Genomic DNA, 16,773 nt, shown 5'->3' on the forward strand with positions numbered 1-16,773 from the left:
CTGTCATCTGCTACATAGCAAGCTTCCCTTTGCCAAGTCAGATCATTGGTCTATCTAACTTAGTATTGTCTATACCACTGTTTTTCAACTTTGGGTTCCCAGATGTTATTGAACTACAACTCCTATCACGCCAGACAGCATGGTCAATGGTCAGGGATTATGGAAGTTGTAGTCCATCAACATCTGAAGAACCAAGGTTGAAGAGCATTAGTCTATACTGACTGGCAGTGGCTTTCTAAGGATTTCAGACAGGCATCTTTCTTAGTTCTACCCTACCTGGAGATGCCAGTGATTGAACATTGGACCTTCTTCATGCAAAGCATGTGTTCTACTGCTACAACCCATCCCTAAGTATGGACACCCTGCCTATTTACCTTTTTGTTTGTGCAGTCCTCAGCATGCAGCACAAACAGGAGGAGTTAAGGCATGATATAAACAGTGTGGGATTGCCTCCTCTAATAAGATCCTGCCTGCCCACCCACTGTGCTCAACATCAGAGACCTTGCTCTGCATCACAGCTCCTTCAGATGTATGGTTGGTTGGGATGTGGACCAGGAGACAGGACCAGGGCCAGCCGTACCACTGGGCAAAATGAGGCAGCTGCCTCAGTTGGCAGATGCTAGGGATGGGAAATGGTGTTGAGGTGCTGGAGGACAGAAGTGTGTGTATCATGTAGCTTGTCCTACACTAGTTGAACTGTCATGGCTTCCCCCAAAGAATCCTGATGTTTGTGGTTTTGAGATGGTGCAAATAATTAAACCCAACTTCCCCATCTACAATTACAGAATTACAGTTATCAGAAATTAAGAGGGAATTGACTGTTAACCCAGTTTAAGGGTGCCTCCTGACTGTCAGTGTTTTGTGAGATAGATTCAATCACATACTGGAATTTAAATTTGCACATTTACAATGGATTAAAGGGCTATGTCACTCTAGCATAACAAATCCACTTTAAAAAACCCTGGGTCTTTTGTCCCTTGGAAAGTGAAAGGGAAATGCATTGAAAATGAGGAATGAACGAATGACTAATGGCAAGACATACAAATACCCTAAAAGCAAATTGGGATGAATGCAGGACAAATGCTTGTTGTCATTTAACTGCCCTGCAAACAAAACAGAATGGATGCTCAATAAAGATCAGATGCAATCTAACCTCCACGCAAACTTTGTCCAAGCAAATCAGGATGAATGTTCAATAAATAGGTCATCTGCAGGGGCCCTTGGTTGAGTGCACATGTGCCCTTTCATTAAGTCAGTACCACTGGATTTTTTCACATTGTAACTGTCCATTCATTCATGCATGTTCTTTTTTATCCAAATGCCATCCCAAAGTAAACTAACCCTTTTGGTATTGGGATGATTTATACCTCATCCTTCCAGGCCCTGTGTAATCAGCAAGTGTATGTGCAATGAATGTTCCACTGAGCCAAGCCAATCAAAATGGAGTTTATACCAAACAATTGTTGTGTGTTCTGTAAACAGCTGAAAGCATTTCATAGCACTGGGTTAGCAAGTTCATATTTGCAGCATATGATTGATTTGCTGCTTAGCCTTGTTTGGGAACAGCAAAGGGAGACATCAGCTGAGGCAGCATTGCTTAACAACAGCATTTAAACAATCTTTGGATAAGAGGGTATCTAAAAAGTTAATAGCTGTAAAGAGTGTTTTATTGATTATAGCCATTGCAAGAAGCTCTGGTGCACTGACTTCAGATGTATCCAGCGAAAGGCCTCAATGTGGTACAATTAGGTTTCAGCTGGTGATGTGTGAAGCATTTACTGAACTCTAAAAATTGCACACAGATACACATTTAGGCATTCTCTCACTCAGCTTTTTGGGCTTCATAGGATGCCTGTCTCTGGGGACAATGGAGCTCAGCAGCCAAGAGCTGATCAATGTCATAAGATTGTATTTCAGATCTTTGCCTTCCACTTTAACAGAAGAGATGGAAAGCATGCAAGAGGCTAGACAGTGTGATGGTTTGCAAACGCCATTGTGTTCCCACAATTAATTCAGTTCAGAGATTCAGATCCTTTCTGTTTAATCTTGATGAAAAGTATCTAGGGCTATGAGTCCACTACAGCAAAGTGTTTCCATTGGTCACACCAAGGGGTAACAGGCTGATCTGCCAATCAGTTGTGAAATCTCTTTCATGTAACGTTTCTAAAAAATGCACTCAGGCTGATCCCACCAGGTTTTACAGTAAAAGGGGGCACAGTTTGACTAGTATTGTGTGCCCCTATTTTCAGAAAAGAGAGGTGGAAATGCATCGGAACCAGCAGAACAGTAAGTGTGTTTCTACCCTAGGTTTCTCCACACCTATGCTGGTATCAGGTTTCACATCAAGCTCTCAGACCCTGTATGTTTTAAAACCAGAAGTGCAGAGATAATTTTTGATTCACATGGCCTTAAAGGTGCTAAGATCCTTTCTCCACTGAAACTTAGTAAACCAACTAAAAGATAAAGGCTTGGAGTGGTATCCGACTAGGGTCATACTTGGAGTAGACTCACTGAAATGAATGGCCTTAAGTTAAGACCATAGATTTCACTGAGTCTACTCTGATCTAGTCAGATATGATTAAATCTATCAAGTTTGGTTACTCATTTTCCCAATCTTGTTTGGTCCACCCCATTAAGAATCCCCTCCAAAATAATTCTCCCCAAAAGAGTCCCCTTGAAAAGGTTGTAGCTGAGTGGTATAGAACTAATACTTCACACGATTTGGAAACTATACTTTTCTGTTAATGCAGCCTAATATAGCATTTGCCTTTTTTGCAGCCACATCACACTGTTGGCTCATATTCAGCTTGTGATCAACAACAATTCCAAGATCCTTCTCACATGTCTTTTGCTGAGCCAAGTATCCCCCATCTTATAACTGTGCATTTGGTTTCTTTTTCCTAAGTGTAGAACTTTGCATTTATCCCTGTTGAATTTCATTCTGTTGTTTTCAGCCCAATGCTCCAGCCTATCAAGGCCCCTTTGAATTTTGTTTCTGTCTTCCACTGTATTAGCTGTGCCCCCCAATTTTGTATCATCTGCAAATTTGATAAGCATGCTCTGTACCTCCTTATCCAAGTCGTTAATAAAAATGCTGAAGAGCACTGGGCCCAAGATCGAGCCCTGTGGTACCTCACTCGTTACTTCTGCCCAGTTTGAGAAGAAACCATTGATAAGCACTCTTTGAGTTTGATTCTGGAGCCAACTGTGGATCCACCTGATAGTTGTCCCATCCAGCCCACATTTAGCTAGTTTGCTAATCAGGACATCATGGGGCACTTTGTCAAAAGCTTTGCTGAAGTCGAGATATATTATGTCCACAGCATTCCCACAGTCTACAAGGGAGGTTACCCGGTCAAAAAATGGGATAATATTAGTTTGGCAGGATTTGTTCTTCATAAATCCATGTTGGCTCTTAGTAATCACTGCATTGTTTTCAAGGTGCTTACAGACTGACTGCTTTATAATCTGCTCCAGAGTTTTTCCAGGGATTGATGTTAGGCTGACTGGTCTGTAGTTCCCTGGTTCCTCTTTTTTGCCCTTTTTGAAGATTGTGATAACATTAGTTCTCCTCCAGTCATCTGGCGCTTCACCAGTCCTCCATGATTTTGCAAAGATAATAGACAGCTTTTCTGAGAGTTCTTCACCCACTTCCTTCAATACTCTAGGATGCAGTTTATCGGGCCCTGCCGATTTGAACTCGTTCAAAGTGATTAGGTATTCCTTGACCATTTGTCTATCAGTCTCAAGCTCCAATCCTGCCCCTTCTATTTCATGTTTCCTGGGAGGGTCATAGACCCTTTTTTGGGAGAAGACTGAGCCAAAGTAGGAATTGAGCACTTCTGCCTTTTCTTTGTCATCGGTTATCATTTTGCCATCCTCACTGAGTAGCTGTGCCACCATTTCTTTTATCTGTCTTTTACTATGGACACACCTGAAGAAAGCTTTTTTGTTGCTTTTAGCATCCCTCGCTAACCTCAGCTTTCTCAGCTTTAGCCTTCCTGACACCATCAATTGACAGCAATTCCGTGCTACCTTCCTGTACTCTTCCTTTGTGGCCTGGCCTTCTTTCCACTTCCTGTATATGTCCTTTTTTTGTTTTCAGGTCATCTCTAAGCTTTTTGTGAAGCCACATTGGCTTCTTCTGCTGTTTCCCCCCATTTTTCCTTGTTGGAATTGCTTGCCACTGTGCTTTTAGAATTTCCTTTTTTAGAAACTCCCACCCATCTTGGACTCCTTTTCTCATTAGGGTGGCTTGCCATGGAACCGTACTTACAATTGTTCTGAGTTTATTAAAATCAGCTTTCCTGAAGTCCAGGGTGCGCGTATGGCTACTCTCAGCTTTTGCTTCTGTTAAAATCAAGAATTCAAGTATGGTGTGGTCACTTTCCCCCAGAGTTCCCGTAACTGCCACTTCATCCACCAAATCACCTCTATCTATCTGCCTTGCATGCAGAAGGTCCCTAGTTCACTCCATGGCATCTCCAGGTAGGGCTGGGAGTATCTGCTGCCCAAAACCCTGGAGATCCACCACCAGTCAGCATAGACAATACAACATAGCGCTAGATGGATCAAGGTCTGACTCAATATATGCCATCTTCCTATGTTCCTATGTCCACATGAAAATTCATATGTGATCTCATGCACATTTCTCATATGTATTTCTGGATAAAATTTGACTAATATAAGCACTTTGCCAGCAATTTCCCCTTAATTTACCATATTTTCTATGTTATTTTCACTTATACACATTTTCATGCACATTCTTTGGTTGGAGAACTGCATCACAAAATTTGGAGAAGTGCAAATGTCAAAGGGCAGCTGTGTTTCAGTTCACATATTGCTTTGTGAAGTTCACATTAAATGTGAACTACAGTAATTTCTCCCCCATTCCTAGTTTTAAACTGTCTTTAATAATGTATTTTGTATTGGGGGGGCTGTGACCTACTGGTGAAGGGTGGGTAATAAATTTAACAACAAAAACAACTGTTATTATTAGACTACAAATGCAAAATACAAAGTTCTTTTTTCAACAACATATCTGATACTTTGGAACCATGCGTTTCCCACAAAAGATGACAACAGATTTTCATGCCAGTTCATATCAATTCTGGCTTCACCATGCTGTTGTGCAATTCTCATTCATTTCAATAAGGCTTACACTAATGGCTTTGTGTCCTACTTTGCAGAGGACAGTCCTCTGTTGTGAAGCAGTCTTCTCTCTGCAGGACAGTCTAGTTCAAGTACAGTTTCAAGATCAAGAGCCATAAGAGAAGGAAGCACAAGAGTTGCCTCATTAGTGGCCAGCAGGGAGGGGTGTCATCATGCCTCCGACCCTCCTACCAATAGATTTGCTGCCACATACCAGGAGGGAGGGGAGAGATGGTAGGAATGTTGGCACTGTGTGGGCACTAGGAATGGGTGAGAAATTCAATGCAGTTCACATTTCAGGAAACTCTCTCAAATTCTCACTTTCCAAAACAACATGAGAACTGAAACACAGCCATTCTTTGAAATCTGCACTTATTCGAATTTTGCAATTCAGTTTGCCAACCAAACAAAGTTTACAAAAATGCATATGTTAGGGGAAAGTGTGCATAAAAATGAATGTATGAGTGAAAATAATATACAAAAATGCATTATATGATGAGAAATTGCTTGCAGAAGTATGTGCATTAGTTAAAACGACCTGCAAAAAATGTGTTTATTAGGAGAAATTCACACTAAAATGCTAGATGAAATGTGAAAAACTGGATTTAACATTGGAAAAATGAGAAATTGACAGAACAGAAACTGACAGATCTTTCAATCTCTAGTGGCCACAATGGTAGAGCCAATCCGGTGCCAGCTGCACAGTGCCAATGTCCACACCACCTCACCCCTTCCCCTTTCCCTCCTGGTAAGCAGCTGTGACTCCACTGCTGGGAGGTCAGATGTGCACCATTACCCCTCCCTTCAGGGTGCTATTGCTTTCCCATCAACAGTTTACCCCTAGACAGCAAACTGAGATCTTCCCCACTATGCTGAGACATATTATGGGTGGTATTCAATTGTCCCATCAGCACAAGGATTACCACTACTGCAATGGGACTTTTCCCCCTCCTCCCTCCTCCCTGCATGCAGTCCATACTGTCCCCAAATCTGTTCCAGAAGTTTGAGGGAATACTTAGAACAAATTTAGGGCATTCATGGGGGGTGGGAATGGAAATGGACTGCCTTCAAATTAATTCCGACTTATAGAGACCCTATGAATAGGGTTTTCATGGTAAGCGGTATTCAGAGGGCGCTTACCATTGCTTTCCTCTGAGGATGAGAGGCAGTGACTGGCCCAGGGTCACCCAGTGAGCTTCATGGCTGTGTGGGGATTCGAACCCTGGTCTCGTAAGTCGTAGTCCAGCAGGGGAGAGGGGGGAAATTCTTATTGCACTAGCCGTAATCCTTGCACTGATGGGACCCTGACTTAGCTCTACATTGGTTGGATACAACCCTACATTTTTTATTAAATTATAGTCAGTATTTCTAGATTTGCATCTATGCCTATAAAAGAGCACATGCAAATTTTATGCAAACCTATGACATCTTTTGTCCTATTTGTTGGTGATGCATTTCCTTCTTTCTGGTGATGTGTAAGTCAGCAGCCTAGGTTGCACAAGGTAACTTCCAGCTGGGGTTCATTCTTTTTGACCCCATGCAAGAAAAGTATCATCAAAAAAGCACTGTCTTCTTGTTGTTTTTATACAGTTTCTCCTATTTTGTGTACTGCCAGCCGTAGCAATCTTCAGTGATTTAGTGGTTTCCTCTATGATATTTTGGATAGGTGTTCCATGCCTCAGTTGAGATCTCCTTGCAAAGAGAACACATTCCCTTATGAAACATACAGGGCAGCAACTGCTCAGGACTAACAAGTTTGATTGACTCCTCCAGCTTACTGAGTGCCATATTACAGCTAAGGTAATTGGGATGCTGAATTCTGATTTACACTTGAGCATGACACATTTCTCTATAACACAGCACAGATTATTGGACTTCTTAATTCTAGCTGACTGGCCCATCAGTCATGGTCCCAGTACATCATAGCACACCTTCTCAGGATTCTGAATCATAACAGTGATGATGGGGGTACCATCTGTTGCCACTGTGAATGTCATCAGCTTGGATTCAATATGTGTTTATGACCTTAGACTAGAAGGGGTGCTTAGTTTAGTGTTGCACCCTGAAAAGCACTCTGTTTGCTCCAATATGCAAGCAACTGTTAGATATGATGCAAGCATGAACATTGATTAGGTAATAACACCTATTTAGCTAGGACAATTGTTCAAATGTGACACCTGTGTATCTAGAACAGTTCAAGGATGGTTAATCAAGTCAGTAAATATATGATGTTGCTAACCACTTAGAGAGTAGAAATCAGAGACTTTCCATACAACACTTATGGGGGAGATATTGTATATTGCCAGCACTATTTAGTACTTGGGAAAATAAATATCCCCTCTTCCATCCCTCCACCAATGCATCCATTGCTTGTGAAACTGTTGTGCAGAATGAGGCTTTATAAATTGGTTAGACATTGCCTATATGCAGGGATAGAAATCCCGTGCTGTCAGGAGCTGGTGGGAACTGGAGCCCAAGAACATCTAGAGGGCCACAGCTCTCTGTCTCTGCAGTTATGAATAGCAGGTATTTCTCCTTCCTGCCATGCCCAAACCATTTTGTGAGTTTTGAAAAGTGAGTTGCTAATTTTGAGACTTTTTATAGAATGAATGCAATGACTCTGGCTGGCTTGTGATTTAACTGGGTTTGGTTTTCTTTTGGTTTATAGATATGGTTACAGTGTTACCTGGGTGTTTGTGGTGCTTTACAGAGTTGCATAAGGTGCCCACCTACAAGGATCTTGCCATCTAAAACTGGTCAAGAGGGAAAGATAACAGAGGGCCGAAATGACAAGACAAAAGTGTCATAGGATGAATATGAGCAAAAGCAGTTACCTGTACTAAAGCATGGCTGTCTGAATGGTCTGTCTGACTGGTTTCTTTAAAGGTTCTGCAACATATTTTGATTGCTACATTTGTACCCCAACTTTCATCCATCATGAAACTCAAGGAAAAAGTACACTGGGTTCCCAGGTGGTCACCTATCCAGGCACTGGCCAGAAGCAGACCTACCTAGGTCAGTAAGGTAGCTGTAAGGTAGCTGGGACCAGATACAGACATCTCACTACAACAAGGTTTCCCCCAACAACCACCTATTAACAGCATAAGAATTTCATTATCTCCTGTTGAATCAGACCATAGAGCCATTTACATGTGCACAAGTCATTGCCCTCCTGACTTTGGATGTGGATTTGCGAGCATCAGAGAGCTGGAAAGAGGGCTTAGCAGTGACATGCTGAAAATGGTGTATGCTCATGATGGAGCAACTGATGAAAACTTTGCTACACAAATACATCCCTACTGACAAAAGGATAAGCCTGGATGAAAAATAAGTGCTTGGTTTAAGTGTTTCAATTTTATGTAAATTGTCCCTCAGTCTAGCAGCTAGACACTGGGGAACCTTTGGCCTTCCAGATGTTGCTGAACTTTGTTTTGTTGTTATGTGCCTTCAAGTCAATTACAACTTATGGTAGCTCTATGAATCAGTGACCTCCAATAGCATCTGTCATTAACCACCCCATTCAGATCTTGTAGGTTCAGGTCTGTGGCTTCCTTTATGGCACAGAGCTACTCGTACTTGTCCTTTGTTCTTCCCCAGTAGCTCAGTGAATGCTGAACTACTACTCCCATAATCCTGGACATTGACCATGTTTGCTAAGGCCGGTGGGAGCTGCAATTCAGCAATATCTGGTGGTCCAAAGGTTCCTCGCCCCTGCTCTAGATGATCTGCTCATTGGCTAGTTAAAAGGAACCATTGTGCAAGTCATAAGCAGCCATTGTTTGCCAATGCAGATTAAAGTTAATGCAGTTCCAGTATCTGAATTGGCATGTGTTCTAATATCAGTTAGAAATAAATATGCTGTATAATATATATACCAAGCGGCTCTCCACAGAAATCCCACCACCATTTCATGAGTTAAGCAGTTACATAATTGTGAGTGGAAGTTATCATTCACATGTTTGGAGGGTCTTGTGTTTATGGTGGGATCAGGGCCAAGGAGCTGCACAATGTCCAGAGCAGGGCCAGCTGCCCTTTCTACCCATGGAGCCACCATCACTTATAAAACTTGAATGTGGCTGGCATGAAAGGGCAGCAAATTTTGAACACTCCCCTGTATATGTGTCTTTATGCCTCTTTCTGGACAAAAATAATGTACCTATTCAGAGTCAACTTGATATCTCCCCCACAAAGAAAATCCATATACCATTAATAGTCTAACCAAACTGTGCCAGCTTTTGAATTTTCCAGAACTTTTCATCATGGTAAACAAAGGGGGAGAGGGAGACATGATTCATGGTGAAGTTTTGAGTCTGCATCTGGGAAGTGGTGGATTGTAAAGAGGATAGGAGGGACTGGTGGGCACACTGATGACCATGGGTGCCATGTTGGTGACCCCTAGATCAGAACTGTTTGCTGGAGTGGATGTCTTTATAGATGCACTTGTGTGGTCCACATTTGTGCATGACTAGGTGAGTGTTGCACAAAGTATATGTGTGTAGGAGGAAGCATTTGGAGTTTGTACTTTTGGCACCAAAACTTCTAGCCCTGATCCCAATGCTTAAAGCTGCTCAATATTCCTAGACTTCCAGTTTCAGGATTCATGAGACTAGAGAATTTCATGCAAAGCCTGAAGTCAACTTAGTTGTTGCTCTTGTTTATTTTATTTTTTTGCTAGAAAGTAGATCCAAGATGTCTTGAAAGAAAACCAGGTAAAACCGAAACAGCTCATCCATCAGCATGAGGTTGTTATGAATGTAAAATAAGCAGACTTGGGCCAGAGTATCATCTGTCATTTTTACAGAGCTCTAGATTGATTTTATGCACTGGGCCACAGGGGTTTATTCTGCAAAAGTGCAACATTGAGCATCTGATGAAGCAGGCTGTTGCCACAATAAACCAATGAAGGTGAGATCCAAATAGCAACACAGAGATTTTAGGGCAGATACAGCAGGGTTTCTGTCTCTCCTCCTCTCCCCTGTGGTGTCCAACCCCCTGCTCTCCCCCCACACCCCAAGTTCAGGGGAACTTTCAGAATTATGTATAATACAATACAAGTATACAAGACAATGGGAGCTTTTTACCAATGCAAATTGCAGGTGCGGAAGGGGGAAACAATCTGGATCACGACTACAGCAGGGGGCAAAGAATGAAATTCCCTAACCCACCCACTCCAATGCCAGTGTCCTGATCTGGATCCCTCCACACACACACTGGCAATTTGGGGGGGGGGAAGCTTGCACTCAAGGGTGAACTACTTGATTAATATCACATGTAATTTGGTCCTAATTTCAATTTAGAGCTAGTTGACTCTGCAAATGTTTCACATGTTTCACATGCTCAGATTTGTCCTAATGCTGCCATCTTGTTTTATCTCTCTTTTACACCAGTTATGGAGACATGGTTCCCAAGACGATCGCTGGCAAGATATTTGGCTCCATTTGCTCACTGAGTGGTGTGCTTGTCATTGCTCTGCCTGTCCCAGTTATTGTTTCCAACTTTAGCCGGATTTACCATCAGAATCAGAGAGCTGACAAACGACGAGCACAAAAGGTAGGATGTGACTGCATGATGCATGAACGGATTTCAATTCTGGTGCTGCTTCACTGATATTGGCAAGGTCTAGCAAAACAGTTGTGGGGAGAACTTACCTTTCTCTAGCCCAAGAGACTATTTTGAAAACATGCAGATTAATCCCTTAACAATGGCAGAATCCAGTGAAATGTTGAAGAGCCATCACAGAGATCAAGCTGTTTTACCTCCATTGTCAGAAGCAGTATGCATCTGAAAGCCAGCTGCTGGCAATCACAAGTGCTCTTCCACTCAGGTCCTGCTTTCAGGCTTCCCTTGGGCATCTGGTTGGCCACTTGAGAACAGGATGCTGGACTAGATGTGCCATTGGCCTGATCCAGCAATGCTCTTCTTATGTTCTTATGACAGAAAAAAGTTGTCACAAAGAGGATCTTGGCAACAGGTTGTTGTTGTACTTAACAGCTTTTTCAGGGAAAGAGTTAAATCTTGATTAAATGAGGTGAAAATACAGGCAGGCATTTTGATGCCAACAATGTCATATGAATAGTGCAAAAACCTTACATGCATGAGCAGCACTGATCCCACAATAAACACTCATCAAGAAGTGTCCTTAGTGGCCTGTGCAGTTGCATATTCAACTGTTAAATATCATATTTGACTTCAGCTGTTTACAGATGGGCAGATGTCTTCTCCCAGCTATTATTTAGTGTATTCCAAGTGCATCACAGTCTCTGTGATGTTAGATGTCACAACAACCCTGTGAGTTAGGCTGTGTGTCACAATGCTCCCCACAAGCATTGGTTTGCATATCCCAGAAGCCTAAATATAGAGAGCAGAAATCTAGGCACTACATACCAGGGTGGCCATGTATCCTAGTTTTCAGAGGATTATTTGAAAGAGGTCTCTAATTTAAGGGCTGACCCATCCAAATGCAGTTTGAAGTCCGGTTTAGTAGTAGACAGAAGACTGAGCAAGCAGAAAGTCACAGCCTTCCACACTGTGAGATGTACTGTATTTCTGTTTAAATTATAAGGTAGTATCTATGCTAGTTCTATTCAGAGTAGATCCACCAAAGTTAATGAACATTATTAATTCCAATGGGTCTACTCTGAGTAGGACTTAGTAGAATACAATCCATAGTAATTATTTCTAAATTTGCACTTATACCTTTCCATTAGCATATGAAAATCTGAATCTCCTTTTGACTTCTTCTTTGGTGATTTCCATTTCCTCTTTTATGGCGATGCATGCATGCAGCTATTGTACTACTAGGGGAAAGACTACAGACAGAAGGAAGGAGTACCAACCAATCATTTCTTCTAGACCAGCCTTTCCCAACTAGTGGGCCACCAGATGCTGTTGGACCACAACTCCCATCAGCCTCAACCAGCATTGCCAATGGTCAGGAAAGATGGGAATTGTGGTCCCACAACACCTGGCAGCCCACTAGTTGGGAAACACTGTCCTAGACCATGGGTTTGGAAAAGGCCTACCAGAAGAAAGGCTTGAATCTCATGGCAGTAACTACTGATGATCCCACACAGGTAGTGATAACAAGAATGCATACAACACATCTGTGTAAAGCAGGGATTCCCAAACTGTGGTCCATGGACCATCAGTGGTCCACAAGTTTCATAAAGGTGATCTGCAAAGTGTCTGCAAAGAACAGCGGGAGCAGTCGCAATGCATTAAACATTCATATTGATTTTTAATTGCATATTAATTGCTTCATTTATTTTTTATATCGTATTTTATTTTTTTAGTATTTCATTTTATATTCTGTTCTGTGGAATTCAAATTGTAATACAATAAAATACAATATAAGAAATAAAAGGAGAAATAAAAATACAATTCAAAATCATGGAGCATCTAACACACTGCGTTACAATTGCCACAACAGGCAGGAAAATCATTAAGTGGCCTGCCAAGACTCTCAGCAATCTTCAAGTCATCTGTGAGGAAAAAACTTTGGGAACCACTGGTATAAAGGATGTACACATTTGGTTGGTGAAAGGCCACACACAGAAGGGTGCGACAACAGTGAGCTCACAGAGAGTAGCAACAAGAACTTCCTGGTAGTTCAATGAGAAACAGCAATGTGTTCAAGTTTTGTCCTAGCAAAGTGACATGATATCTGCAAGGGGATACTTTTGGAGGATCCTACTTGCAATATTAACATTAGATGCAGGAAAAGCCTAAAATTTCATTATTGCTCACACACCAAAACAGGATGTTCTGATAACCATGGGAGACTGGAATGCAAAAGCAGGGAACAGAGAAGAACTAGAAATTGTGGGGAAATGGGGCTTAGGTGACAGAAATGAAGCAGGAGAAAGACTTATTGAATTCTGTGAAGCCAATAATTTGTTTCTTGCAAACACTTTTTTTTTTAATAATTTTTATTCAAATGTTTCCAAAAACCAACAAAACAAAGTCAAAAAACATAACAATACATCAACAAAAAATGAAAATAAAATAGTTGACTTCCGATTTGTCGCAGATCAGCTATAAGTATATAATATACATCAAACCTGTCCCTTAATGTATACATACAGAGTCCCTTTTCTCCGTAGGCTGTCTTAATTAATCGTCAAATCCCAGTATCATCATTTTATTTTGATCTTTCAACAAAAAGTCTAAGAGAGGCTTCCATTCCTTAAGAAATGTATCTGTCGATTTTTCTCTAAGTAAACATGTCAATTTGTCCATTTCTACTAAATCCATTAATTTCAATAGCCATTCTTCCATTGTTGGTGTTGATTCCATTTTCCACTTTTGTGCATATAATAATCTTGCTGCCGTAATCATATATAATATTATTCTTCCATATTTCTTTTCTATTTGCTTATCCATAAAACCCAATAAAAAAATTCTGGTTTTGACTGAATATTTATCTTTAGAATTTTTTGCATCTTCCTACCTATCTGTGCCCAAAATGATTTTGCCTTTTTACATAACCACCACATATGATAAAATGATCCTTCTTGTTGTTTACATTTCCAACAAACATTAGAAACATTACTATACATTTTTGACAACTTTTCTGGAGTCATGTACCAACGGTACGTCATTCTATAGAAATTTTCTTTAAGATTATAGCATAGTGTAAATTTCAAACCTTTTTTCCACATATTTTCCCATTGATCCATTTGTATGTTATGACCAAAATTTTTTGCCCACTTTACCATACACTCTTTTACTTGTTCTTCCTCCATATCCATTTTCAATAAGAGTTTATACATTTTCGCAATTATATTTTCATCATTTGTACACAATCCTATTTCAAAATCAGATTTACTTATTTCAAACCCATACATTTTCTTGTCCATTTTATATCTTTCTAACAATTGTAAATAGGCAAACCATTGAAAACTATATCCTTCCTTTGTCAGTTGTTCTCTCTCTTTCATTGTATATTCTCCATGTACATTTTCTAATAGTTCTTGATAAGTTAACCATTTCTCTTTTCCAGCCATTTCTCTTCTATAAAACGCTTCTTGACTTGAGACACATAATGGTATTTTCGAATAAAACCTTGGTTTATATCTATTCCATATTTTCAACAGAGGACGTCTTATAAAATGATTGTTAAAGTCTACATTTACTTTTACTTTGTCATACCATAGATATCCATGCCATCCCCACTTCAAATTATGGCCCTCCAAATCCAATAGTCTTTTATTCCTCAATAAAATCCATTCCTTTATCCAGACTAAACAGCAGGCAGCAAAATAAAGTCTCAGATTTGGTAATCCCAGTCCTCCTCTTTCTTTGGCATCTTGTAGTAGTTTAAATTTAACTCTTGGTTTTTTTCCTTGCCATACAAATTTAGAGATATCTTTTTGCCATTGTTTAAAAGGTAAATCAGAGGATATTACAGGTATTGTTTGAAACAAAAACATCATTCTCGGTAATACATTCATTTTTATCACAGATATTCTACCCATTAATGACAGTTGTAGTTTATCCCATCTTAGCAAGTCTTTCTTAATCTCTGTCCATAATTTTTCATAATTATTATGAAACAACTTTGAATTTTTATTTGTCATAATGATACCTAAATATTTCAACTTTTTCTCTATTGTAAAATCTGTCTTGTCCATTAACTCTTTCTGTTCCCTTAAAGTTAAATTTTTCACCAACATCTTTGTTTTTTGATTGTTGATCTTAAATCCTGCTAACGGTCCAAATTCTTTTAATTTGTCCATCAATACATTAATTCCTTCCAAAGGATTTTCCAGTACAATTATCAAATCATCAGCAAATGCTCTCAATTTATATTCTTCTTTTTTTATCTTTAATCCCGAAATTCTTTTATCTTGCCTTATATCTCTAAGCAGCACTTCTAAGACCAGAATAAATAAAAGGGGAGATAAAGGACATCCCTGTCTTGTACCCTTTTGTATTTCACATGAATCCGTTAAATCTCCGTTAACAATTATCTGAGCCTTCTGAGATGTATAAATCGATCTAATCCATTTTATAAAATTGTCTCCAAAATCCATTTGCTCCAAAACCTGGAACATAAATTTCCAATTCAAATTATCAAATGCTTTTTCAGCATCTAAAAAAATCAAAGCTGCTTGTTTATCATTTCGTTGTTCTAAATATTCCAAGACATTCAAGACATTCCTGACGTTGTCACGTAATTGTCTTTTAGGTAAAAACCCTGATTGATCTTCCTGAATAAATTGTTGCAATATTATTTTCAATCTTTCTGCCAAGATCATTGTAAAAATTCTATAGTCATTATTCAATAGAGATATTGGTCGATAATTTTTTGTTTTAGTTAAATCTTGCTCCTCTTTAGGTATTAATGTTATATTAGCGTTTTTCCAACTATCCGGTATCTTTCCCTCTTGCAGAATAAGATTCATTGTAGACTGTAAAGGTAGTAAGAGTTCTTCCTCCAAACATTTATAATACATTGCAGATAACCCATCTGGTCCTGGTGCCTTTCCTAATTTAATTTTGTTTATAGCTTCAGATATCTCTCTTGACGTAATAGAACCATTAATAGCTTGTCTCTGAAAGTCTGTAATTTTAGGCAAATTCTGTTTAGATATATACTCTCTTGCAAACACATTTTTTGAGCAGCTGAAAAGATGGCTGTACATGTGGACATCACCACATGGTCAATATAGGAATTAAATTGATTATATAATTGGCAACAGAAGATGGAGAAGTTCCATACTTTCTGCAAAAACAAGACCAGGAGCAGACTGCGGTACAGATCATGAACTGGTCATATCAAAAATTAGAGTAAAGCTAAAGAAGAAGAACAAAGCAATCATAATGCCAAAATACAATTTAAATAACATCCCAGAAGAATATAAAGATCAAATAAGGAACAGATTTGTGGCTTTAAACCTAGCTAATAGAAAACCAGAAGAACTATGAAGTCAGAGACATGATCAGGGAAGAATGCAAAAACGCAATACCTCTAGTTAAAAAGAGAGAAAGACCTCAATGGATGACTAAAGAAACTCTTAAAATGGTTAAAGAGAGAAGGAAAGCAAAAACAAAAGGAGACAGGAACACGGTTTGAACCCTAAATGCAATAAGACAGCAACTAGTACACAGGGATAAAGAGAACTACTACAATAATTATTGCCCCCACACAAGGAAGACTCGTGACACCAGACTGGTATAAAGTTATATTTATTAAAATATAACATCGTAAATCAAATGCAATACAGCCAATTATTCAAATATCCAACTCTTCGGGCAGGTGAGGCTAAACCTAACAACGAGGGATTACACCCTCACCTTCTAAAGGCATCCATTCACGTCATTATGTAACCCAAGAGTCAAGGACGTGTGTGAATTCCTCCCTCCTTGCTCTTGGAGCCAGCTGTGTGGTTCCCACCTTCACACCATGGCCCCGCCGTACAGGCGTTCACCCTGATGCGCAAGCAGGTCCCACAAGGACACAACCCAGATCGCCACCAGACACCAAGCCCTGATGGTTCCCTGTGGAGTGACCCCTTTTCAGGATGCCTTAACCGCCTAATTTTAACCCCCATATACCTCACCTGCCCGAATTCTATGCCACAAGAGGGGATCAGCTTAAGCTTGGTCCACTCCACCCAA

At 40.0% G+C, this 16,773-nt stretch overlaps 1 protein-coding gene across 2 annotated transcripts in view; it reads left to right on the forward strand.

Moving 5' to 3' along the window:
- KCND3 (potassium voltage-gated channel subfamily D member 3) overlaps positions 1-16,773 on the forward strand; it is a 425,142-nt gene that overhangs the window by 321,344 nt on the left and 87,025 nt on the right. For both annotated transcript variants that reach the window (XM_061632018.1, XM_061632020.1), the window contains exon 2: positions 10,539-10,701. In XM_061632018.1, coding sequence (XP_061488002.1) covers positions 10,539-10,701 — 163 coding nt within the window. The remainder of the gene's footprint in view (positions 1-10,538; positions 10,702-16,773) is intronic.

This window comes from Rhineura floridana, chromosome 6 (genome assembly GCF_030035675.1).
Source record: "Rhineura floridana isolate rRhiFlo1 chromosome 6, rRhiFlo1.hap2, whole genome shotgun sequence".
NCBI lineage: Eukaryota > Metazoa > Chordata > Lepidosauria > Squamata > Rhineuridae > Rhineura > Rhineura floridana.